This window comes from Podarcis bocagei (genome assembly GCF_964188305.1).
Source record: "Podarcis bocagei genome assembly, chromosome: 9".
NCBI classification, from domain to species: domain Eukaryota; kingdom Metazoa; phylum Chordata; class Lepidosauria; order Squamata; family Lacertidae; genus Podarcis; species Podarcis bocagei.
In genome coordinates, this window is record NC_138134.1 from 7,033,852 (window position 1) to 7,057,604 (window position 23,753).

The 23,753-nt window shown below is 50.4% G+C and overlaps 2 protein-coding genes across 3 annotated transcripts in view; both read left to right on the forward strand.

Annotated features, from left to right (window-relative positions):
- Positions 1-23,753, forward strand: part of LOC308594513 (uncharacterized protein) — a 284,112-nt gene that overhangs the window by 161,348 nt on the left and 99,011 nt on the right. The gene's annotated exons all lie outside the window — the stretch shown is intronic.
- Positions 3,488-23,695, forward strand: UBL7 (ubiquitin like 7). 2 transcript variants are annotated; one of them, XM_081207857.1, is made up of 11 exons: positions 3,488-3,633; positions 12,704-12,949; positions 13,803-13,922; positions 14,152-14,234; positions 14,384-14,468; positions 17,382-17,439; positions 18,826-18,959; positions 19,146-19,195; positions 21,142-21,309; positions 21,925-22,047; positions 23,077-23,695. In XM_081207857.1, the coding sequence occupies exons 1-11, from the start codon at positions 3,570-3,572 to the stop codon at positions 23,212-23,214; spliced, it is 1,269 nt and encodes a 422-aa protein (XP_081063983.1). In that variant the 5' UTR covers positions 3,488-3,569; the 3' UTR covers positions 23,215-23,695. The 2 variants fall into 2 exon arrangements, with proteins under 2 accessions (XP_081063983.1, XP_081063984.1); XM_081207858.1 differs by lacking the exon at positions 3,488-3,633 and adding an exon at positions 3,671-3,792.

Consider the following 23,753-nt stretch of genomic DNA (forward strand, 5'->3'; position numbering starts at 1 on the left):
AGTCAGAATTTTGGGGGGGAAAGTGTGGCTTATATTTGGGTCAATACGGTAAATGGTCCTAAATACCACACATGGGAGGACAAGAATAGGTGCAGAGTTTGGGTGCTGCAGCAGACAAGGCCCTGTCTCTTATAGCCACGAGGCATATTCATTTATGTCATTTACATACCCTCCATCATTTCTCCGATGAAAATAGGAATGTCCTAAGGAAAAACAGTGATAGGACATTCCAGGATCAAATCAGAAACCGGCCCGACTTCTGTAAATCTGGAACTGTCCCTGGAAAATAGGGACACTTGGAGGGTCTGAAAATACCTGCACCAAATGAAGGAAAAGAAGCTGGCCTACGAAGCCCTTCCTATAGTTTTGAAGAAAAAGGTCACCAATCCACTACAAATTACTAAATTGCAATGCTTCTTCAGCCAGCCATTTTTTAGGAATCATGGGGAATGTTTATTCCTTTCTTGTAAATGGAGCCTGACACTCGGAGAGTCTGCATTTATTCTACAGTGTTGGGATTCTTGCATTTCAGGGGATTGGACTAGATGATCCATGGGGTCGGGGATGAATGTGCGTTCGGGTTGCGCTCCGCGGCAACCTGGAAGTAACAGAACGCGTCACTTCTGGGTTTCACCGCTCACGCATGCGCAGATGCTCAAAATGACGTCACGCGCATGCGCGGAAGCAGCAAGATGTGTCGTTATGGCTTACATTGCGTTCAGGATGCGAATGGGGCTCTAGAACAGATCCTGTTCGCATCCTGAGGTACCACTGTATATCCTACCTTTCCTCCGAGGGGCTTAAGCTTGCATGCATGTTCTTCCCATTTTATCCTCACCACGTGTTGCCTCCTTTATACCCTTGGGTTAGTCTGAGGGTGAGCAACTGGCTGTACATAATAAATAATAATAATAATTTTTATTTATACCCCACCCTTCCCGGTTCAGAAAACCGGGCTCAGGGCGGCTAACAACAAATTTAAAACACTTAATTGATGCAACAAAAAACAGCATGGAATACAGTATAAAACGTGAATGACAATAAATTCAGAATTCAAAAATCAATTTAGGGGGAAAATCCATCCAATAAACATTAGGTGATCACCAGGGCTAGCTGGCTAAATTGGTCCTATTTGGGCCAGCGAGGAGACCAGGGGAGAATTAGCTGTGGGATCCCAGAGTGGGTAATCTTCATAAAAAGGGGAGGGGAGGGAAGGAAAGGAAGGGGAATAAAAGATCAGGTTAAGTTCAAATTGAAAGCCAGGCGGAATAGCTCTGTCTTACAGGCCCTGCGGAAGAAAGTTAAATCCTGCAGGGCCCTGGTCTCATGGGACAGAGCATTCCACCAGGTCGGAGCCATCACTGAGAAGGCCCTGGCCCTGGTGGAGGATAATCTGACTTCCTTAGGGCCTGGGACTTCTAAACTATGATTATTCATGGACCTTAAGGTACTCTGCGGGGCATACCAGGAGAAGCTGTCCTGTACATACGAGGGCCCTAAGCCACAAAGGGCTTTAAAGGTCAAGACCAGCACCTTAAACCTGACCCTATACTCCACCGGGAGCCAGTGCAGCTGGAAGAGCACTGGGTGAATATGCTCCCATGGCAGAGACCCCGTGAGGAGCCTCGCTGCAGCATTCTGCACCCGCTGGAGTTTCTGGGACAGTTTCAAGGGCAGCCCCCCGTAGAGCGAATTACAGTAGTCAAGCCTGGAGGTGACTGTCGCATGGATCACTGTGGCCAGATCGGGGCGGGAAAGGTAAGGGACTTAAAAGAGGCCTGCACTTAATTGTGTGTCAGGATTGGACCCTTCACCCACCCCTTTGTTACGAGGTGCAAGCAGCATCTCTGTGACAGCAGTTGATGTGCCTTTCCCCTCTGGACAGGGGCATCTGGCGCTCCTCTTCTTCCGCTTTTTATGATGCTCCACCCATTGTGCCCCCAACTCTGTCAGCGTTTTGTTACTCCATGGCCCAGCAGCAACCATTTTGTTACTCTCCCCCATGGAGCTTTCTTCAAAGTCCAGCTGCACCCCCGCCTCGTCCCCCGTGCTCCCTGGCCACCCACTCTTGTCGGAACATGCAAACATGTGACGAAAGAGAGGAGGGGCTGCCACCCACCTTTCCGGGAGAGGGCAGGAAAAGAGGCTCCAGCCTAGGCTGAGGGAAGTGGGCATGGGAGGGTGTTTGCCCCCAGCCTAGCCCACTCACTCTGCGAACCGGGCATCTGCAAGGCCGGGTGCTGGAGGGCAGTGAGCTGCCCCTGCGAATGGCACAAAGGCTGCGGCGTTTGCAAAACAAGATGCATTTTATGCCAGTCAGTGATTTGTAAAGACAATCCTTGTATGAGTCAAGACTTCGTCCGTTTTGGAGCTGCGCTGTATCTTTGTACAGGGGTACCTCTGGTGGCGAATGGGATCTGTTCCGGAGGCCCGTTCACAACCTGAAAGGAATGCTCCCCGCGTCTGTGTGTGCACAGGTTGCGATTCACCGCTTCTGTGCATGCGTGTGACGTCATTTTGTGCATCTGCGCATGCGCGAGCGCCAAAACCCGGAAGTAACCCTTTCCGGTACTTCCGGGTCGCTGCAGGATGCAAACTGAAAACGCTCAACCTGAAGCAAACGTAACATGAGGTACGACTGTACTTCTTTTATTTTTATTAAGAACAGGAAATCATGCAAATAATGGGAACTGGTCACCAGATATGTTTGTGCCTTTGTCCTTCTAGGCTGTGGTGATTCATGGTTCTTTCTTTCTTTCTGTTATATGGTATAATCTCAGAGTTGGAAGGGAGACCCACTCACCTGCAACTCAGGAAAGTTTGCGCACTTAACATATAGAATAAGAGAACAAGAACATACGGTTAAAGATTGGAAAAATTTTATTGAATATATGGGGGGAAATTGTGTACAATTGAGTTGGCAGCATTAAGATAAATTCAACAATTTAAATAAGTTTTGATGGATGTAATAACTGAATATTGAATGGTTTAGTTTGTGTAAAATATGCAGGAATTTATGATATGCAAAATGAACCATGGAAAGAGAAGAATTTCACTGATATTTTAAGGATGTTTAAATGAGTATTCTAAATAGTAAAACAGAATAAAATTAATAAAAATTATATATATAAAAGGAAAGCTTGCACTCGTCCAACTCCTTTAAGCAATCACTAATGACATTAAAAATAAAAGCAAAACTCAATTCAAGGACGAAAGGCGCTAGAACTCCAACTACCGTAACTGAGGAAGAGAAGCGCCTTAGAAACAGATTCTTTCTAAACTCACGGCAGCTCCGAATTCCCGCCGGCCTATTGGCCCCTCCTGGCACCCTCCTCTCTTCTGATTGGCTCGGGCGCTTAACGTCACGACGCTGCTCTATCCCGATCCACGGGCTTCAAGTGTCTCTCTTCCCCCCCCCCCACCATCCGAGCTGGGACCGCCGCTCCCAGGATGCCTTGCGGATCGACTGAGGAGGGGGCGGAGCTTACCGCCGCTCCTCCTCTTCCCTCTCCGGCCGCCCAGGCGAGAGACGCGAGGCCGCTTCCTCCGCGCAGACTCCACTCCCCAGCATGCCTCGCGCGGGGTCAGGGAAGCGCTTCCGGCTGGAGGAGACCGTCGGCTGTAAACATCCCGGTAGGCAGAGCGAAGAGGGGGGATTTTCTAGGAAAATGGGCTTCTGTTGCTGTTGTTCTTAACGGCATTTGTGGCCCACCTTTTCCTCCAAGGGCCTCAAGTAGGACAGCCGAACGCCTCTCCCTCCCCGGTTTATCCGCGCCACAACAACCCTGCGAGGTGGGCCAGGCTGAGAGGGGGAAGGGGCTGCCAGTGGGCCAGGGTGGTGTAATGGTTAAGAGCGGTGGACTCGTAATCTTGTGAACCGGGTTCGCGTCTCCGCTCCTCCACATGCAGCTGCTGGGTGACCTTGGGCCAGTCACACTTCTTTGTTGTTGTTTTTTAAAATGATATTTATTGAAATTTTACAGACAATTAAAGGTTACAAGATTAAAAATAAGAAATAAAAAGAATAACAATAATAAAAGAAAAAGAGATTCAAAAATACAAAGACAAAACACATAAAAAGTAAGAAAAAATTAAAAAGAAATCAATATTTTCATGTCTTATATTTCATTTACTTGTTTCCTGACCTCCTCACACCCCCTTTTTTGTATTCCAGTTCACATAGTTAATTCAGCAAATCCTTACCCTCTATCATTTATCTTTACTCAATATCTTAACTTATTATAACTATATATTTTACACCATTGTCAATCCGTATTTACATATTCTTATTAATCTTTTTACCAATACCGCTTATTTTCAGTCCAACATCCCTTTAACATTCATTAATTTTACAGTATTTCTGCAAGTAGTCTTTAAATTTCTTCCAGTCTTCTTCCACCACCTCTTCTTTGAAGTCTCTCAGCCCCACTCACCTCACAGAGTGTTTGTTGTGGGGGAGGAAGGGAAAGGAGAATGTTAGCCACTTTGAGACTCCTTAAAGGGAGTGAAAGGCGGGATATCAAATCCAAACTCCTCCTCCTCCTCTTCTTCCGTGAGAACTTCAAGGACTGGGGTGGGGGGGCAACTGTAGGGTTGCCGCCTTTGTTCTGGCAAAATACGGGACAGGGTAGGGTGGAGACAATTATATTTAAGACAGGAGTGCCTGCCTGGCGTGCTCTGGTCCATGGGTTCATGAAGAGTCGGACACGACTAAACAACAGCAACAACATACAGTCATACCTCGGGTTGAATGTGCTTTGAGACGAGCCTGTTCGATTTGCGCTCCGCGGCAACCCGGAGTGCGTTACTTCCGGGTTTCGCCGCTTGCGCATGAGCAGACGCTCAAAATGACGCCATGCGCAGAAGTGCCAAAATGTGATGCACGGATGCGGGTTACGTTTGCTTCTAGATGTGAACGGGCCTCCGGAACGGATCCCGTTCACATCTAGAGGTACCACTGTACATAAAAGGTAAAGGGACCCCTGACAGTTAAGTCCAGTCGCGAACGACACAGAGAACAATTTTGGAAGACTGGAAGTACAGAGGCGAGGTCTTTATTCCAGGCATTTCCCCAATAATCCCATCACATTGAACATCCAGAGGTTGAATCCTGACAAGACAGAAGTACTGTTTTTGGGGGACAGGAGGCGGGCAGGTGTGGAGGATTCCCTGGTCCCGAATGGGGTAATTGTGCCCCTGAAGGACCAGGTGCGCAGCCTGGGAGTCATTTTGGACTCACAGCTGTCCATGGAGGCACTGGTCAAATCTGTATCCAGGGCAGCTGTTTACCAGCTCCATCTGGTACGTAGGCTGAGACCCTATCTGCCTGCAGACTGTCTCACCAGAGTGGTGCATGCTCTGGTTATCTCCCGCTTGGACTATTGCAATGCGCTCTACGTGGGGCTACCTTTGAAGGTGACCCGGAAACTACAACTAATCCAGAATGCGGCAGCTAGACTGGTGACTGGGAGCGGCCGCCGAGACCATATAACACTGGTCTTGAAAGACCTACATTGGCTCCCAGTATGTTTCCGAGCACAATTCAAAGTGTTGGTGCTGACCTTTAAAGCCGTAAACGGCCTCGGTCCAGTATACCTGAAGGAGCGTCTCCACCCCCATCATTCTGCCCGGACGCTGAGGTCCAGCGCCGAGGGCCTTCTGGCGGTTCCCTCACTGCGAGAGGCCAAGTTACAGGGAACCAGGCAGAGGGCCTTCTCGGTAGTGGCACCCGCCCTGTGGAACGCCCTCCCATCAGATGTCAAAGCGGTAAACAGCTACCTGACATTCAGAAGGCACCTGAAGGCAGCCCTGTTCAGGGAAGTTTTTAATATGTGACATTTTAGTGTATTTTTCATCTTTGTTGGAAGCCGCTGGGGAGTGGCTGGGGAAGCCCAGCCAGATGGGCGGGGTACAAATAATAAATTATTATTATTATTATTATTATTATTATTATTATTATTATTATCCAGGCTTTTAGCTGAGGGATAGGGAAAGAAGCATTAAAAGAAATTAATGTTATTAACTTGCAAGATTTATATCCAGTGGTACCTCGGGTTACATACGCTTCAGGTTACAGACTCCACTAACCAAGAAATAGCACCTCAGGTTAAGAACTTTGCTTCAGGATGAGAACAGAAATTGTGCTCCGGCAGCATGGCAGCAGCGGGAGGCCCCATTAGCTAAAGTGGTGCTTCAGGTTAAGAACAGTTTCAGATTAAGAACAGACCTCTGGAACGAATTAAGTTCTTAACCAGAGGTACCACTGTATACATATACATACAGTGGTGCCTCGCAAGACGAAATTAATTCGTTCCGCAAGTCTCTTCGTCTTGCGGTTTTTTCGTCTTGCGATGCACGGTTTCCCATAGGAATGCATTGAAAATCAATTAATGCGTTCCTAGGGAAACCGCCTTCGGACCAGGTCCGGGGACAGTCTGCCCCCGGACCTCTTCTGAAGGCTGGGGGGGGGGGACAAGGGCTTTTCTTCCCACCCCCAGCATTTTAAAAAACCCTGGGACAGCGGAGGACTTCTCCGCTGTCCGGGGCGATTTAAAAGCCCCTGGGAAGGCAGGCAGGGGGGACAAAGACTTTCGCCCCCTGCCCGCCTTCAGAAGGTGTTCCCGCCCCCCGCCCCACTTCGGAACAGCTTTCCGAAGTGGGGCGGCTGGGGCAGGTGTCCCCACCCCCCCTCCCCACTTCGGAACAGCTTTCCGAAGTGGGGCGGCGGGGGCAGGTGTCCCCGCCCCCCCTCCCCACTTCGGAACAGCTTTCCGAAGTGGGGCGGCGGGGGCAGGTGTCCCCGCCCCCCCGCCCCACTTCGGAACAGCTTTCCGAAGTAGGGCGGCTGGGGCAGGTGTCCCCGCCCCACTTCGGAACAGCTTTCCGAAGTGGGGCGGCTGGGGCAGGTGTCCCCCCCCCTCCCCACTTCGGAACAGCTTTCCGAAGTGGGGCGGCGGGGGCAGGTGTCCCCGCCCCCCCTCCCCACTTCGGAACAGCTTTCCGAAGTGGGGCGGCTGGGGCAGGTGTCCCCGCCCCCCCTCCCCACTTCGGAACAGCTTTCCGAAGTGGGGCGGTGGGGGCAGGTGTCCCCGCCCCCCCGCCCCACTTCGGAACAGCTTTCCGAAGTGGGGCGGCTGGGGCAGGTGTCCCTGCCCCCCCTTCGGAGCAGCATTTTAAAATCTCCCCGTGTCCCGGGAAGATTTTAAAATGCTGGGGTTCGGCAGCGCTTCGCTCCCGACCCCCAGCATTTTAAAACCTTCCCGGGACACGGGGAGATTTTAAAATGCTGGGGGTCGGCAGCTAATGCTTCGCTCCCGACCCTCAGCATTTTAAAATCTCCCCGGGACAGAGACTTCTCTGCTGTCCCTTGGAGATTTTAAAATGCTGGTGGTCGGCAGCGAACGCTTCGCTCCCGCCCGCCAGCATTTTAAGATCGCCCGGGGCAGGCGGGGGGGGGGGAGGCAGGACACGGGGAGATTTTAAAATGCTGGGGGTCGGCAGCGCTTCGCTCCCGACCCCCAGCATTTTAAAACCTCCCCGGGACACGGGGAGATTTTGAAATGCTGGGGGTCGGCAGCGCTTCGCTCCGGACCCCCAGCATTTTAAAACCTTCCCGGGACACGGGGAGATTTTAAAATGCTGGGGGTCGGCAGCTAACGCTTCGCTCCCGACCCCCAGCATTTTAAAATCTCCCCGGGACAGGGGGAGATTTTAAAATGCTGGGGGTCGGCAGCTAACGCTTCGCTCCCGACCCCCAGCATTTTAAAATCTCCCCGGGACAGAGACTTCTCTGCTGTCCCTTGGAGATTTTAAAATGCTGGTGGTCAGCAGCGAATGCTTCGCTCCCGCCCGCCAGCATTTTAAGATCGCCCGGGGCAGGCGGGGGGGGGGGAGGCAGGACACGGGGAGATTTTAAAATGCTGGGGGTCGGCAGCGCTTCGCTCCCGACCCCCAGCATTTTAAAACCTCCCCGGGACATGGGGAGATTTTAAAATGCTGGGGGTCGGCAGCTAACGCTTCGCTCCCGACCCCCAGCATTTTAAAATCTCCCCGTGTCCCGGGGAGGTTTTAAAATGCTGGGGGTCGGCAGCTAACGCTTCGCTCCCGACCCCCAGCATTTTAAAATCTCCCCGGGACAGAGACTTCTCTGCTGTCCCTTGGAGATTTTAAAATGCTGGTGGTCGGCAGCGAACGCTTCGCTCCCGCCCGCCAGTATTTTAAGATCGCCCGGGGCAGGCGGGGGGGGGGGGGAGGCAGGACACGGGGAGATTTTAAAATGCTGGGGGTCGGCAGCGCTTCGCTCCCGACCCCCAGCATTTTAAAACCTCCCCGGGACACGGGGAGATTTTAAAATGCTGGGGGTCGGCAGCGCTTCGCTCCCGACCCCCAGCATTTTAAAACCTTCCCGGGACACGGGGAGATTTTAAAATGCTGGGGGTCGGCAGCTAACGCTTCGCTCCCGACCCCCAGCATTTTAAAATCTCCCCGGGACAGGGGGAGATTTTAAAATGCTGGGGGTCGGCAGCTAACGCTTCGCTCCCGACCCCCAGCATTTTAAAATCTCCCCGGGACAGAGACTTCTCTGCTGTCCCTTGGAGATTTTAAAATGCTGGTGGTCGGCAGCGAACGCTTCGCTCCCGCCCGCCAGCATTTTAAGATCGCCCGGGGCAGGCGGGGGGGGGGGGAAGGCAGGACACGGGGAGATTTTAAAATGCTGGGGGTCGGCAGCGCTTCGCTCTCGACCCCCAGCATTTTAAAACCTCCCCGGGACACGGGGAGATTTTAAAATGCTGGGGGTCGGCAGCGCTTCGCTCCCGACCCCCAGCATTTTAAAACCTCCCCGGGACAGGGGGAGATTTTAAAATGCTGGGGGTCGGCAGCTAACGCTTCGCTCCCGACCCCCAGCATTTTAAAATCTCCCCGGGACAGAGACTTCTCTGCTGTCCCTTGGAGATTTTAAAATGCTGGGGGTCGGCAGCGAACGCTTCGCTCCCGCCCGCCAGCATTTTAAGATCGCCCGGGGCAGGCGGGGGGGGGGAAGGCAGGCGGGGGGGAGCAAAGACTTTTGCCCCCCGCCGGCCTTCAGAAGAGGTCCTCTTCTGAAGGCCGGCTGTGGGCGAAAGTCTTTGCTCCTGACCGCCAGCATTTCCCTATGGGCTTTCGTCTTGCGATGCAAGCCCATAGGGAAATTCGTCTTGCGAAGCGCCTCCAAAACAGAAAACCCTTTCGTCTTGCGGGTTTTCCGTCTTGCGAGGCATTCGTCTTGCGGGGTACCACTGTATTAGGTAAAGGGACCGCTGACAATTAAGTCCAGTCGCGGACGACTCTGGGGTTGTGGCGCTCATTTCGCTTTACTGGCTGAGGGAGCCGGCGTTTGTCCGCTGACAGTTTTTCTGGGTCATGTGGCCAGCATGACTAAGCCGCTTCTGGAGAAACCTGAGCAGCGCATGGAAACGCCATTTACTTTCCCGCCGGAGCGGTACCTATTTAGCTACTTGCACTGGTGCGCTTTCGAACTGCTAGGTTGGCAGGAGCTGGGACCGAACAATGGGAGCTCACCCTGTTGCAGGGATTCAAACCGCCAACCTTTGATCGGCAAGCCCAAGTGGCAGAGTGGTTTAACCCACAGTGCCACCCGCTTTTCAGTTATATACATTTCAATAGCTTTATAATCATTCTAACATTTCAAAACTCGATTTCCTTCCTCCTCTTTGTGCTGTTCCTTAAATTTATTTTTTTACATTTCCTGCATATTCTAAATTAACCTATTCTTTTATTCATCTACTTTAAATATATGCTCTTATAAAACTGCAGATTATTACTTTTGATTGATGGATTGAGGGCGGTTCACAGAAAAGATCACAATATATAAAATCAAAGCAATAACCCAATAACACCCCTCCAAAAAAGAGCCACATTTTAAAAGAGCATAGGAGGTCGATCAGGTCAACCAAAGGCCTGGTTAAAAAGGAACGTTTTTGCCTGGCACCTAAAGATGTATAACGAATCCTGCCAGTGTCCATATCTGTTTACTGTTTATAAATATTCAACATACCATTTCTATTCTTTTATAAAAAGTTTGTTATCTTGATTTCTTATTTTTCTGGTAAGTTTCACCATTTCTGCATATTCCAAAAGTTTTTGTATCCATTTTTCTTTCGTCGGGACTTCTTTCCATTTTGGGGCAAGTAACATTCTTGCCGCTGTAGTCACATACATGAATAAATTTCTATACTGTTTAGGTAGTTCTACCCCTATAATTCTCAAAAAGAAAGCTTCTGGTTATTTTACAAATGTTATTTTAAACATCTTTTTCAATACATTGTATATCATTTCCCAGTAAGCTTTAACCTTACTACAAGATAAATATGCTTTTTCTCTTTGCATTTCCAACACTTATTTGATTTTGATTTTGACAATTTACCCAGTGTTAGATAACATCTATATAACATTTTCATGTAGTTTTCTCTTAAACCATAGCATGCTGTAAATTCCATAAATTCTATTGCAGCCTAACAGTATGGCCCCTCTGGAATTTGCCACACTCAAATACACACACACATACGCATGAATTTGTAATCTGTCTGTGCTTGGCTATCCGGAGCTGAAATACATGACATTTCACACACCCTTTCAAACTCATGTATTTGGAAAGGATCCCTAACTTGGCAGAGAGAGAGAGAGAGAGAGAAGACCTGGAATACAGGACAAAACTGTATCCATACAGGACATAGTATTAAAATGAAATTGAAATAGGAGACAGTCCTGTATTATACAAGACAAGCGACTAGAGCCCTGGTCTCTCCTAGGTCATAATAAGACACGCTCCCTGCAGTGCCCAGGTCACATTTTAATAGAAAAAAATTAATAAGTGGGTTTCTTTTGCAGTTATGTGGTTCCTTTGGGAAGAGCCGCAGCTCAGTGCTAGAGCACATGCTTTACATGCCAATGGTCACAGATTTAATCCCTGGCAACTTCATTAGGGCTGAGAGAGACCCCTGCCTGAAACACTAATTTTTGAACACCCCTAACTGTAGCTAGTAGTGAGGCATAGAATAATAGAACTTTAGATTGATAGGAACCCTGAGGGTCATCTAGTCCAACCCCCTACAACGCAGCAATCTCAATTCAAGCATACAGGACCATCTAACCTCTGCTTAGAAACCTCCAAGGAAGGAAAGCCAACCACCTTCTGAGATGGTCCATTTCACAGTCAACAGCTCTTACCCTCAGAAAGTTCTTCCTGAACTTCCTTATTGTTAGAAAGTTCTTCTTGATGATTAGTTGGAATCTCCTTTCTTGTAACTCTGTAGGGTTTGAGTCCTACCCTACAGAGCAGGAGAGAATAAGTATGCTCCCTCTTCCATGTGACAGCCCCAACTCCCTCAACTGTTCCCCAGAAGGCTTTGTTTCCAGATCCTTGACCATCTCGGTTACCTTCCTTTGCACCCATTCCAGTTGACTCGTGAAGCTTGTGGTCTCCTAAGACCCCTCAATCCACTTGACATGTATTACTGGCAAGCCAAGTGTCCCCCACCTGATATTTGTGCGGTTGGTTCTTCCTGCCTAAGTGCTGAACCTGACATTTGTCCCTACTTAAATTCATTTTGTTAGTTTGGGCCCAGTTCTCCAAAGTGTTAAGGTCATTCTGTTCTCTGTGGCATTAGCTACCCCTCCCAGTTTGGTGTTATCTGCAAATTAGATAAGCACCCCTCAATTCCTTCATCCACGTTGTTTATAAAGATGTTGAACAACAATGGGCCCAAGGCAGAACTCTGCAATAACCCATTTGTCCCTTTTTTCCAGGAACCCTTTGTGAGCACTCTTTGGGTTCCATCAATCAACGAGCTACAAATCCATCTAAAAGTAACCTCATCCAGCCCACATTTTACCAAATGCTTCGCAAAAATATCATGGGGGACTTTGATAAAAGACTTACTGAAATCAAGATACACCATGTCCACAGCATTCCCATGATCCACCAATCTTGTAACTATCCAAAAAAAGCAGGGAGATTTTTCTGGCATGACTTGTTTTTGAGAAACTCATGCTAGGTCTTAGTAATCACAGCATCCTTTTCTAAGTCTCATAGACCAAGTTGGGCACTACTTTCCTTTTGGGTGAAGACAGAGGCAAAGTAGTTGTTGAGCAGTTCTGCCTTCTCTCCGTCCCCCAATAGCATTTCTCTGTCATCTTCACAGAGAGGACCTGCTTTTTCTTCCTCTTGCTTTGAAAGTAGCCTGAGAAACCTTTTAAAAATTATTTTTAACCTCTCTTGCAAGCCTGAGCTTATTCTGAACTCCTGTCTGACCTCCCGGCAGCTGGGTGTGCTGTGAGGTCTGCAACTGCTGTCCTTGTTCCTCTGGCCTAGAATTGATGTCCAAGGTGAGGGCATGGAATCACTTTTGCAGCTCAGGTGATACAGTTTGCACTCAACCAGTGCTAAGGGCAGTTGGGAGGGAGGTTACACCATGGTTAGTGGTGCCCCTTGGAGGAGACATTCCTTACGTGGAAGGGCTGTAGCGTAGTGGCAGAGTACCTGCTTTGCATGTAGAAAGTCCCAAGGTCAAGCCCGGCATCTCCAGATAGGCAAACCCCTGCCTGAAACTCTGGGGAGCTGCTGCCAGGCAGTGTAGGCAGTACTGAGCTCAGTGAGCCCATGGTCTAACTCAGTAAAAAGCAGTTCCCTGTGTTCCTTTTACAGATTCCGCTTGGAGCTCAGATTGGGGCCTCACTGGACCAAGTCCTCCCAGGGAATCGGACGCCATGGCTCTCTCTGAGTGCTACATCGCAGTCAAGCTGGCAGATCAACCGCTGGCTCCCAAGTCCATTTTGCGCCTGCCAGAAACGGAGCTGGGCGAGTGGCCGTTGGGGGGCTGCAGCATCTCCTACCTGAAGCAGCTCATCACAGGGAAGCTGCAGGAATCTGTCCCCGACCCAGAACTCATTGGTGAGCTGCTGTTCTTAACTTCTTGCCATATCATCATCACCATCATCAGAACTCAAGGTCATGAAATGCCCTGGCCACACCTGCACCACACATTTAAAGCGGTGTCATGGCTTCCCCCAAAGAATCCTGGGAAATGTAGTTTGTTCAGGGTGCTGAAAGTTGATCAGAGACCTGCACCCCATTCCTTTCACAGAGCTACAGTTCCTGGAGTTCCAGGGAAGAAGAATCCAGGTCTCTCAGAGACAAGGCTAACCACTCTGTTTCGTGCAGGTGTAGCCGTTGTTGAACGCCAGCTCCCACCATCCCTGACCACTGGTCATGATTGTTGTTGCTAATGGGCGTTGGACTCCAACAACGAGGCCAAATCCAAGGTGTTACTACAAAGCACTTAGCAATTAGGGACCAGTGTGCCCATTAGATTTCCTTGCCCTGCACGTGCCCATTCAACAGCTTTGATTGGTGGAATTCACCCTATTACAGGCGCCACATAAGACCCACTCCACATTTGCAAGAACTCGATCCTTTAGTGTGGCAGCACCTAAACTCTGGAACTCCCTGCCTATTGATCTCAAGCAGGCACCTTCACTGTATTCCTTTTGGTGTCTGCTAAAATGTTCTTGTAAATTGTAAATTGATCTTGATCTTATGTTTTACCTTTTTGCAAAGCGCTTTCGGGGTTGTTTCTTTTTACAATCAACCAGTGTATTAATTTTTATGAAACAAACAGTCAGACATCTGGAGGGGGGCACCATGTTGTCCAGCTCTGGTTCAGAAAATGGTGCTGGTACCTCCCCGGCCCACAAGCCCAGCTTTTTCCACGTGTTCCATGCTGCACTGCCTGCCTGCCTTTCAGATCTGATCTACTGTGGGCGGAAGCTGCGGGATGACCAGACACTTGAATTCTATGGCATCCAGTCCGGCTCCACAGTCCACGTCCTCCGAAAGTCCTGGCCAGAGCCAGAACAGAAGCCAGGTAAGCCAGGATGGGACCAACCACTTTGGGAACCACTGGTCCGGTGCATGAAGACCAAGATGTCCCTGCATCATCAAGTCCCTGCTCCGTGTCCCCTTCTGGCACCTCAGACAGTGGAATTGCAGAATATGCTTGACCCTTGTCTCATGGGTGCCTGCTGCTGCTGTCGCCTTTTGCTGACTGATTCCACCGAGTGTCTGATCTCGTGCTCTCCCCCTCTTCCCCCCAGAGCCAGTGGACAAAGCTGCTGCAGTCCGGGAGTTCCGGGTCTTGCACACCGCTCTGCACAGCAGTCCTGTCTTCAGGGATTCGGTGAGCATGGCTGATGCTGCTCCTCCCGGGCCCACTGCGCCCCTTTCACAGGGAAGTGGGAAGCGTCGATACGTTGCGGCTGCTGTTCTCAGAGGTAGCTTGTAGCTTTCTCTGTCAGCCTTGCTGATTTCTCTGTGTCCCCCACGCAGGTCTTCAAGATGCTGGGGAACAAGGAGTCGCTCGATCAGATCATTGTTGCTACCCCTGGCCTCAGCAACGACCCGGTCGCTTTGGGTAGGTAGGCTTGGTGTGTAGGCAAAGACACTGCCATTCTGCATTAATCTTAGGCTGTCATACCTGAGCTGGCAAAAGTTTGACACTTAGGATTTAACTGTGTGAGGTCAACCCGTCTTGTCTTCTTCAAACCCCTCCTACCACCTACTGCAGGTACCAGAAGCATTGCAATCAGGCCTGCCAGCCTGCCTTCCGCCTGTCTGGATACTGCTTTCAATTCCCCTTATCATCCAGTTTTCTGACTCCCTTCCCAAACCTGGTGGTGAGTCAGTATGTTATGCTCACTGAGCATGCTCAGTCCACATTGGGCTGGCTTTTTATGGGGTTCTCCCCACCAAAATGTACTTATGCATACCCTGGGGTTCCTCTGAGTCTTCTTGGACTTCCCCCTTGTTCAAGAGTGGTGCCAATTTGGTGGGTGATGGCAAAGTAAGTGACAGGGCTCTCCCTCTGTAGACTGGAAATAGAGGGGTGATGATTAGATGGAACCCTTGAATACAAGTTCAGGGAGGGGGGCCGGGACCAGTGGGGTACACCAATGCACCCATTTGGGAAATAGGATTTTGGAAAAGGAGGACTTTTGATTTGATCCAGGAGTGTTTCTGTCGTATCCTCAGAGGTTGGACGGCCATCTGCTGCGGATTCTTTAGCTGTGATTCCTGCATTGCAGGGAGTTGTACTAGATGACTCTGCAGTTCTATCATTCAGTGCTCTAATCTTCAGTACTTGCAGTTGTAAGGAAGTCCTTGTGGTTTCAGTGGATCTTCTTTCCAAGTAAATGTTCTTGGGGCTGCAGCAAAATGATGTTGCACTACCCCTACCCCTAGGAAAACACTAAATTACAGTGGTGCCCCGCAAGACGAATGCCTCGCAAAACGAAAAACGCGCAAGACGAAAGGGTTTTTCGGTTTTTGCGTCGCTTCACAAGACGATTTTCCCTATGGGCTTGCTTCGCAAGACGAAACTTCTTGCGAGTTTTTTTCCCTTTTTCTCAAAGTGACCGCAAAGGCAAGCTCCGGTCGCGCGGCTGAGGGAAGCCCCGCTGTGGGTCGTCCAAAGTCAGCCCGAGCACGCCACTCACCTAAAAGGCATGGAGAGACGGAGGGAGCGCGCAAAGATCCCGGTGCAGAGGAGGCTCCTGCAGCAAAATAAAGGCAGTCGGCAGCCAGAGGGCTCCAGGACCCGGAGCTGCAGCGGGGCCGTCGATGGCGTTGCCGGAGACTCCTCCCTCTGGCCCTCGCTCTCTCCGCCTTCGCCACCGCTTGCCCTGCCTGCGATCGGCCGGGCTCATAGCTCCGCTCTGCAGAGCGCTGCGCAAAGGCGTGGCGGGACAGGTGTCCGGGGACGCTTTGGCTGAGCGTGCCCCGGGATCGGAGGTGCGGGGTGCTTGCTGCAGATCTTATCTTCCGGGGTCGCTGGGATGGCGGCGGTCGGGGCTTGTGTTATGTAAGCGCGTCAGGAGGGACTGCTTAAGAGGCCGGACGAGGCTTATGCAATGGCCAGATGCTCCCTAGGGGTCGAGGCTTGCAGTTGCGGGAACGAGTTTATACCTGTAGCCGCTAAGCCGCTAATAGCCGTGCTTCGCAAGACGAAAAAACCGCAAGACGAAGAGACTCGTGGAAAGGATTAATTTCGTCTTGCGAGGCACCACTGTAATGAGATTTCCTATCATATTTGGCTTCCTGACTGATAGGATTGATTGCTTCATGCCAAGTCAGTTTAGGTCCGTTTTGCTTACAGGCTTCAGGTTTGCACTTTTTAAGGCAGGGGTTTCCTCTGCAGTTTCAGACAGGGCTCACAGATGGTGTTCGAAACTCCCATTGTTCTAGGCGCATTTTGCAACAGAGAATTTCATTAGTGTTAGTAGTTCCTGAGCTCTGACCACGGTATTGCAGGTTAAAACTGCAGAGTGGAAGGAAAGGAAGACCTTCTTCTGCCTCCCCACTTTCAGCTACTCTCTGAAGTCTGGAGAAGAGACTCTCTTAAGAATATTAGAGGGGTGGGCAGGGAAAGGACTGGACCACGTGAAAAATGAACATATAGTGGTGCCTCGCAAGACGAAAAGAATCCGTTCTGTGATTCTCTTCCTCTAGCGGTTTTTTCGTCTTGCGAAGCAAGCCCATTGACGGATTAGCGGATTAGCGCTATTAGCGGCTTTTAGCGGCTTATCTGCTGATCGGATCAGCTGATAAGCGGCTTAGCAGCTTAGAAAAAGGGGGGGGGGGGAACCAGCAGGAACTCGCAAGACATTTTCGTCTTGCGAAGCAAGCCCACAGGAGATTCGTTTTGCAAAGCACCTCCAAAACAGAAAACTCTTTCGTCTAGCGATGTTTTTCGTCTTGCGGGGCACCACTGTAATACTTTAGCTGCAGTTCATTCATTTTCAGCTTTGTATTTGTGTTATAAAAAAGTGTGCCTAGACATTTTCCTGTTGCACCCATAACCTATGCTCATGGTGCCATTTAGCTCCTAGCTTTCATATACAGTGGTACCTCAGGTTACAGACCCTTCAGGTCATGTGTTTTCGGATTGTGCACCACGCCGAACCCAGATGTACTGGAACGGGTTACTTCCAGGTTTCGGCGCATGCGCAGAAGCGCTAAATCGCGCTTTGCGCATACACAGAAGCGCCGAATCGTGACCCGCAAAAGCGGTGCTGCGGTTGCGAATGCTGTGGGTTGCGAACGTGCCTCCCGCACGGATCACATTCGCAACCTGAGGTTTCGCTGTATCAGTTTCTAACACTGCTCACATACTCCTCTGTACCACACTGAGAACTTCTGAAGTATATATGGTAAGTTTTCTTCTGAAGTATATAAATTCTGCAGTATGTATATTTAATAATAATATTTCTTGGTGGATAGGATGTTGCAGATTTTTCTTGTTGATTACAATAATTTCGTTGTCTGACAGGTGTCTTGCAGGATAAGGATCTTTTCTCTGTCTTTGCTGACCCGAATATGTTGGACACGTAAGTTTTTGTTTAAACATCATAGACCTGAGTTCAGGTGTCCTCCTGAGTCACTCCAGAGAGTGCCTGGAGGCTGATGGAGGATGGATGGCGGCTAACAGATTGAGGTTGAATCCTGACAAGACAGAAGTACTGTTTTTGGGGGACAGGGGGCGGGCGGGTGTGGGGGATTCGCTGGTCCTGAATGGGGTAACTGTGCCCCTGAAGGACCAGGTGCGCAGCCTGGGAGTCATTTTGGACTCACAGCTGCCCATGGAGGCACAGGTTAATTCTGTGTCCAGGGCAGCTGTCTACCAGTTCCATCTGGTACGCAGGATGAGACCCTATCTGTCCACAGACTGCCTCGCCAGAGTGGTGCATGCTCTAGTTTTCTCCCGCTTGGACTACTGCAACGCGCTCTACCTTTGAAGGTGACCTGGAAACTGCAATTAATCCAGAATGCGGCAGCTAGACTGGTGACTGGGAGTGGCCGCCGGGACCACATAACACCGGTTCTGAGAGATCTGCATTGGTTTCCGAGCACAATTCAAAGTGTTGGTGCTGACCTTTAAAGCCCTAAACGGCCTCAGTCCAGTATATCTGAAGGAGCATCTCCACCCCCATCATTCAGCCCAGGCACTGAGGTCCAGCACCGAGGGCCTTCTGCGTGTTCCCTCACTGCGAGAAGCAAAGCTACAGGGAACCAGGCAGAGGGCCTTCTCGGTAGTGGCGCCTGCCCTGTGGAACGCCCTCCCAGCAGATGTCAAAGCAGTAAACAACTATTTTACTTTTAAAAGACAACTGAAGGCAGCCCTCTTTAGGGAAGTTTTTAATGTCTGATGCTGTACTGTTTTTAATATTCAGTTGGAAGCCGCCCAGAGTGGCTGGGGAAACCCAGCCAGATGGGCGGGGTATAAATAATAAATTATTATTATTTTCACAGACAAAACAGGTTTCCTGTCAAACTTCAAATCTTTTGCCCCTGCCCCTGAAAAAAAAGGGTCAAGATTTTTGTGGTGCTGATTTTTTTATAGCTGGCACCTATTTCCCTATGTGAAGGCATCTCAGCCAGTTCTGAGTTACTGAACCATTTTTAAAAAGTTTTGTTTCTGAATTGGCGAGTTCAAACTGATGAACTTGGACTGGAACTGAAGCCAAACCTTGCAAAGTTTTAGGAAGAATGTTAGCAATTTTTTGATATCACAAACTGTTGTGCAGTTGAAAAGGCTGCTACAGAAGGAGGCAACTTTATTTTGTTAGAATTTTTTGTTAAGTCTGGATGGCCTAGCAATCAGGGCTGTTGTAGGAGCTGGTTTCTGCCATTGGTGGGGCCAGGGTAGATGTCCTTGGAGGGTCCTGTGGCTGCTGGGTCTCCCCCAGCTTGCTTGTTCTTGCCACTCTTTCTAGGCTCATCCCATCCCACCCTGCCTTGGTGAATGCCATTATCCTGGTTCTTCACTCTGTGGCCAGCAGCACCCCCTTGCCTACGGGAGAGACCTCCTCGCGCAGCATGCCTTCCAGCTCCTACCGGGACATGCCAGGTGAGCGAGGCGCTCCCACTTGGGGCACAGATCTCTCAGGGGCTGAGAAGCAAATGTAGTGCATTTCTGATGTTTTGTAATTCTAAAATGGGGAGTTCGCACATCAGAATTTGTGCCGTCGGTATTGAATGGTACCTGACTTTGAGGAGAACCCTTTCCTTCCCTCTGGTCTCTTTTCTTGGGCAGGTGGCTTCCTGTTTGAAGGTCTCTCTGATGATGAAGACGATTTCCATCAGGTAATGTTGAAATGACCCAAGAGTTGCGTTGGGTGTCGACACGAGGCCAAAGGACCCTGCAGTCCTGCCTCCTGTTCTGTTAGAATTCCTGCTCCATGATTGCAGTCCTGGGATTTATGTCTATCACATGACGGTGCATGTTTTGATTCAACAGAGTGGGAAGAGACAGAGGCAGGATGTTTGTGTTACTGTGTTCCGTGAAGTGGGACTATTGTCCTTTGTTCATTTTTTACTGTCTGATGCTAGAGAGAGAGGAGCCATGTTGCAGTGCTCCGTGTGTGTTTATATGTAAATAAAGTAGATTAGCCAAAATGCTGAGTTGCTGAGGTCTGTTACGCAACTGCGAAGACTCTGCGGATCCCTAAGTGTGCCGGTGTCTGTTGACATCGGTCGCTGTGATGTTTGGGCAGAAGAAAGCTTTTGAAGCTCCTGAACGATCGACCAGGAGAGAGGGAACATGCCAGTTGGGCAGGTGTCTCTGCCAGGGTCCTACTCGAGTGTAGGCTGAACTCCTGACATGTGGGAAACTACCGGGCCAACAAGATGCCTCTTCTGACAAGCCCACCTGCAGGACAGGAGGGCGACTGTACTCAACCCAATTGTGCTGGCCATCAACTGACATTTGGAAGCGTACGGCCTCTGTTACCAGAGTTCATCACACAGTTGCCCTGGCAAATAGCCATTGGTAGCCTTATGTGTTGAAATTGTTCAAAAAGCTGCTCATGTTAGCAGCAATGCCTACCTCTTACAGCAAATTCAGTAGTTTCACTCTGCTTGGAGGGCTTCCTAATGTTTTGTCTCATTTTGAACTGCTCACAATTCGGTATCATTGGATGGTTATAGGATTGTGAGAGAGGGAGAAAAGCTTTCTGCACTATGCCTAATATTATGCCTTGATCATGTCCCCTCTCCTTACCTTTTAGTTCAAAAAGTTGAAATATGTCATCTATTAATGAATATGCAGCAAGATCACACATTGCCTTGAAAAATACGTTGGGGTTGAATTTGATATGACTTGTAAGCTTTGGGAGGGAGCTGTCAGTTTTTTATATTTTGGAGCACCTTTTAAATATTAAGTGCTACTTAGATTTTTCAGCACTGAATGGGAATCTCTCAGAGCGAAAACATACGCCCCCGACTCTCAAGTTCTTGAGCTGCCTTGTTCAAAACACAGCCTATACCACCGAATACCAGGTGCTTGGGGTAAAAACAGCCTTTTTGGTGGGCTTCCCGGGGGCTGCAGGTCTGATCCAGAAGGGCCTTTCTTATGCTGGGCAGTTGGCAGGAGCTCTGTATCGACTGGATTTGCAAGGATGCAACTGAATTGCACTCAAAAATAGCAAGAGTCTAGAAGCTGATTCCTCCTGTTGTTTACATCGTGAGAGAAGTGAAGCAGGAGCAGAATGAACATTAGAACAGCCCTGCAGAATCAGGCCAGTGGCCCACCCAGTCAAGCATGCTGTCCTCACTGGCCCACCAGATGTCTCTGCGGGAAGCCACAAGCAGGATCCGATCACAAGAGCCTCTCCCCTTCCAGCAACTGGTATTCAGAACCATTTACGGCTCCCAACAGTGGAGGCAGAGTGACTCGGAGCCACTGATAGCCCTCTCTGCCATGAATTTCTCTTAAGTGCGCTGAGTGCTTGCTAGCTTATCCTGATGTGCAAATGCAGCCAATCTATGAAGTCATCCACAGATCTCCCGGAACTCTGCAGTATTTCCTTTCTAGAGAGGAAGCAGGTGTCTCTGTGTCAGGCAGAGACTCCTCTCGTGGGGATTCTGAATGTTCCCAACTGGTTCAGGAATGGAATCACTCTTTAAAAAACGGAACCCGGAGGCCCCGCTCCTGGTCTCTGCTCGCTTGGGTTGGGGAGTCAGCTGTGCAGTTGAAACAAACCTTTTTGTGCAAGCAGGCAGTAAGCAGCATTTCCTCTTTGCTCTTGCAGAGCACGAGGACCACACCTTCCAGCAGCACCTCTGGGTCCCGCCCGGCGTCCCTTGGCTACACTGGGGCAGCCGGCCCCCGGCCCATCACCCAGAGCGAATTGGCGACGGCCCTGGCTCTGGCCAGTACCCCTGAGAGCAGCTCCCACACTCCGACCCCCGGGACCCAGGTAAAAGGGAAGCATGGGGTGCAGCTGGATGCTGCTGGGCACCTTCCAGAGCCATTCCTGGGGGTTGGACTAGATGACCTTGGGAGGGCCTTCCAACTAGGATTCTATGGTATTAAAAAGACCGGGGGTGCAGGCCCGTTTTGTGCCCATGCTGTATACACACATGTGCTTCTATGCCAAGGGTGAGGGGTTTATTCTCCAGCTGAGGGCCACATTCCCCTCATCGACAACGTGCTGGAGGCCAGGGGTGGGAGGGGCCTGGCACGAGAAGCCCTGGGGCTTGGGCCCTGTGGGCCACCTCCTTACAGTGCCCTCTGGGACACAAAGCAGTGCCTTAGTGGTACTGGAGCATCAGAGGGAAATATTCTGCTCCCCCTGCAAGAGGGATGAGGCAGCTGTGGCCCTCCAGGGGTTATTGGTGGCCTCCAGCTCCCATTCACCCTGACCATTGACTTTGCTGGCCCTGGATGCTGGGCTGGGAGTCCAATATCGCCTGTAGAGCCACAAGTTTCTCCACCCCTGCGGTAAAGAGACCTATAATGGGAAATCCTCCATTCCCTTCTATGTACCAAAAGCACCTTCTTCTTCTTCTTCTTCTTCCTCTTCCTTTCCCAGGGGCATTCTTCAGGCACGTCTCCGATGTCCTCCAGCGTCCAGTCAGGAACGCCCATCACCAATGACCTCTTCAGCCAGGCCTTGCAGCACGCCTTGCAGGCTTCTGGGCAGCCAAACCTTCAGGTCCGTAACTTTCAGGCTCACCTGCCCACCCCAGTGGCGCATTCGGCTTGGCCGATGCCTTCCTTGCCTTTGTGGCCTGGGCAGTGCACTGCGCCCACAAGCCACTTTTACAAGGAGGGCTCCTTTGGGAGAAAGAGTGGGGTGGAAATGTAATTAATAAATAAATCAACCTGGTGACATTGCATCCTCTTTAGCCACCCTACGCAAGATGGGTTAGGCTCAGGGCTAGCAACTTGCCCAATTTCTTTATCTCTCCCCTACTCTGTCTCCCCTGCTTGAAGCTAATTCAAGTGAGCATTTAGTTTCGTGACAACCCAGCAGGGGCAGGGAAGCCAAGCCCGAGGCTGCCTGAGGTGATTGCAGGAAGACCTGGATTTTCCCTGGGGATTTCCTGTGAGTTAAGCCTAGTGTTCTTCAGCCTCCATGTGCTCCCTCCTTCTCCCTGAGCAGCTTTATGAGGTGGATCAGGTAGACGATTATCTTGATTGATTGATTAAGGTCCTAGGGCAGGTTATAGCATTAAACACAACATTTAAAACAACTTGCAACCATAAAATTAAGGTGGGTCCTAAAAACATACACCTTGAGTATTCAAAGCCAGGGATACAGCTGTGTCTTCAGAATCCACCGGAAGCTGTGCAATAAAGGTGCCAGGCACAGGTTTGGAGAAAATCGTTCCACAGCTTGGGCCATCACAGAGAAGGCCCTCTCCCCTTGTCCCCCATCCCTGCAGGCAGAGGAACTGCCAAGAGGGCCGCCTCTGCTGATTTCAGCACCCACCCAAAAGTGTCTGTAATGGAAGGAGGTGGCCTCAGGTATTTGGGGCCTGAGTCATTTAGGGCTTTCAAACATTCGCCTTGAATTGGGCCTGGGAATGAACTGGCAACCACTGACTTGCCCAAGAGCACTGTGCCAACTTCTGCAGCCCTGGCTCTGGTTCTCTCCCACTGCCCCTCCAAATCCAGCCATCCCACTTGACTGTGTTGGGACTTGGGCTAACTCTGCTCCTTCCCTCTCTTCCGCCTACAGAGCCAGTGGCAGCTGCAGCTGCAGCAGTTGCGGGACATGGGCATCCACGACGACGAGCTGAGCCTCCGAGCCCTCCAGGCCACTGGGGGGGATATCCAGGCCGCTCTGGAGCTCATATTTGCTGGAGGAGCCCCCTAATGTCTCTGCATGCTTACCTGCGTGCCTCTGACGGAGAGGCCTTGGACCCTGGGAGGTTATTCTATTGCGCTTGATCCCTGTACCCACTGAGCCCGTCCTTGGGCACCTGGCACCCATCATTGCCCTGTTCTCCATCCACGCTGCACTGGGCCAGCCCAGAATCTTCCCCACCCTCCATTTTCCTTGTCGGAAGAAAAGCCTTTTTCAGGCAGAGGGGCTGATGGACAGCAACAAGGCAGAAGCTCTGACTTTGGGATGGATTGTGGTGAACCAGCAGCTGCTTCCAGGGCTGGGTGAAAAGACTCTGCACCCCAGACAGCTGGGTGCCCATGTTCCCCTGTGGGAAGAAGATCGGGCACTGCCCTCTCTGAAGGGATCCTCTATCATTCTGCATAACTTGCATGCTTTTTCCTCCTGTGTTCATGACTTGTCTAATTTGTATGACTCTCAGGCACCTTAATTAAAGCTGCCCTTCTCCCAACAGGCTGTTCTTGTCCTATAAGGTTTTGAGCCTCTGGTGTGCCCAGCTGACAGCCGCC

Bases quoted from the DNA above. Each gene is read 5' to 3' on its own strand.
- UBL7 (XM_081207857.1), top strand. From the start codon at position 3,570: ATGCCTCGCGCGGGGTCAGGGAAGCGCTTCCGGCTGGAGGAGACCGTC. The intron at 14,469-17,381 runs GTAGGTAGGCTT...GTTGTCTGACAG, and splicing joins CAACGACCCGGTCGCTTTGG to GTGTCTTGCAGGATAAGGAT. The intron at 22,048-23,076 runs GTCCGTAACTTT...TTCCGCCTACAG, and splicing joins CTGGGCAGCCAAACCTTCAG to AGCCAGTGGCAGCTGCAGCT.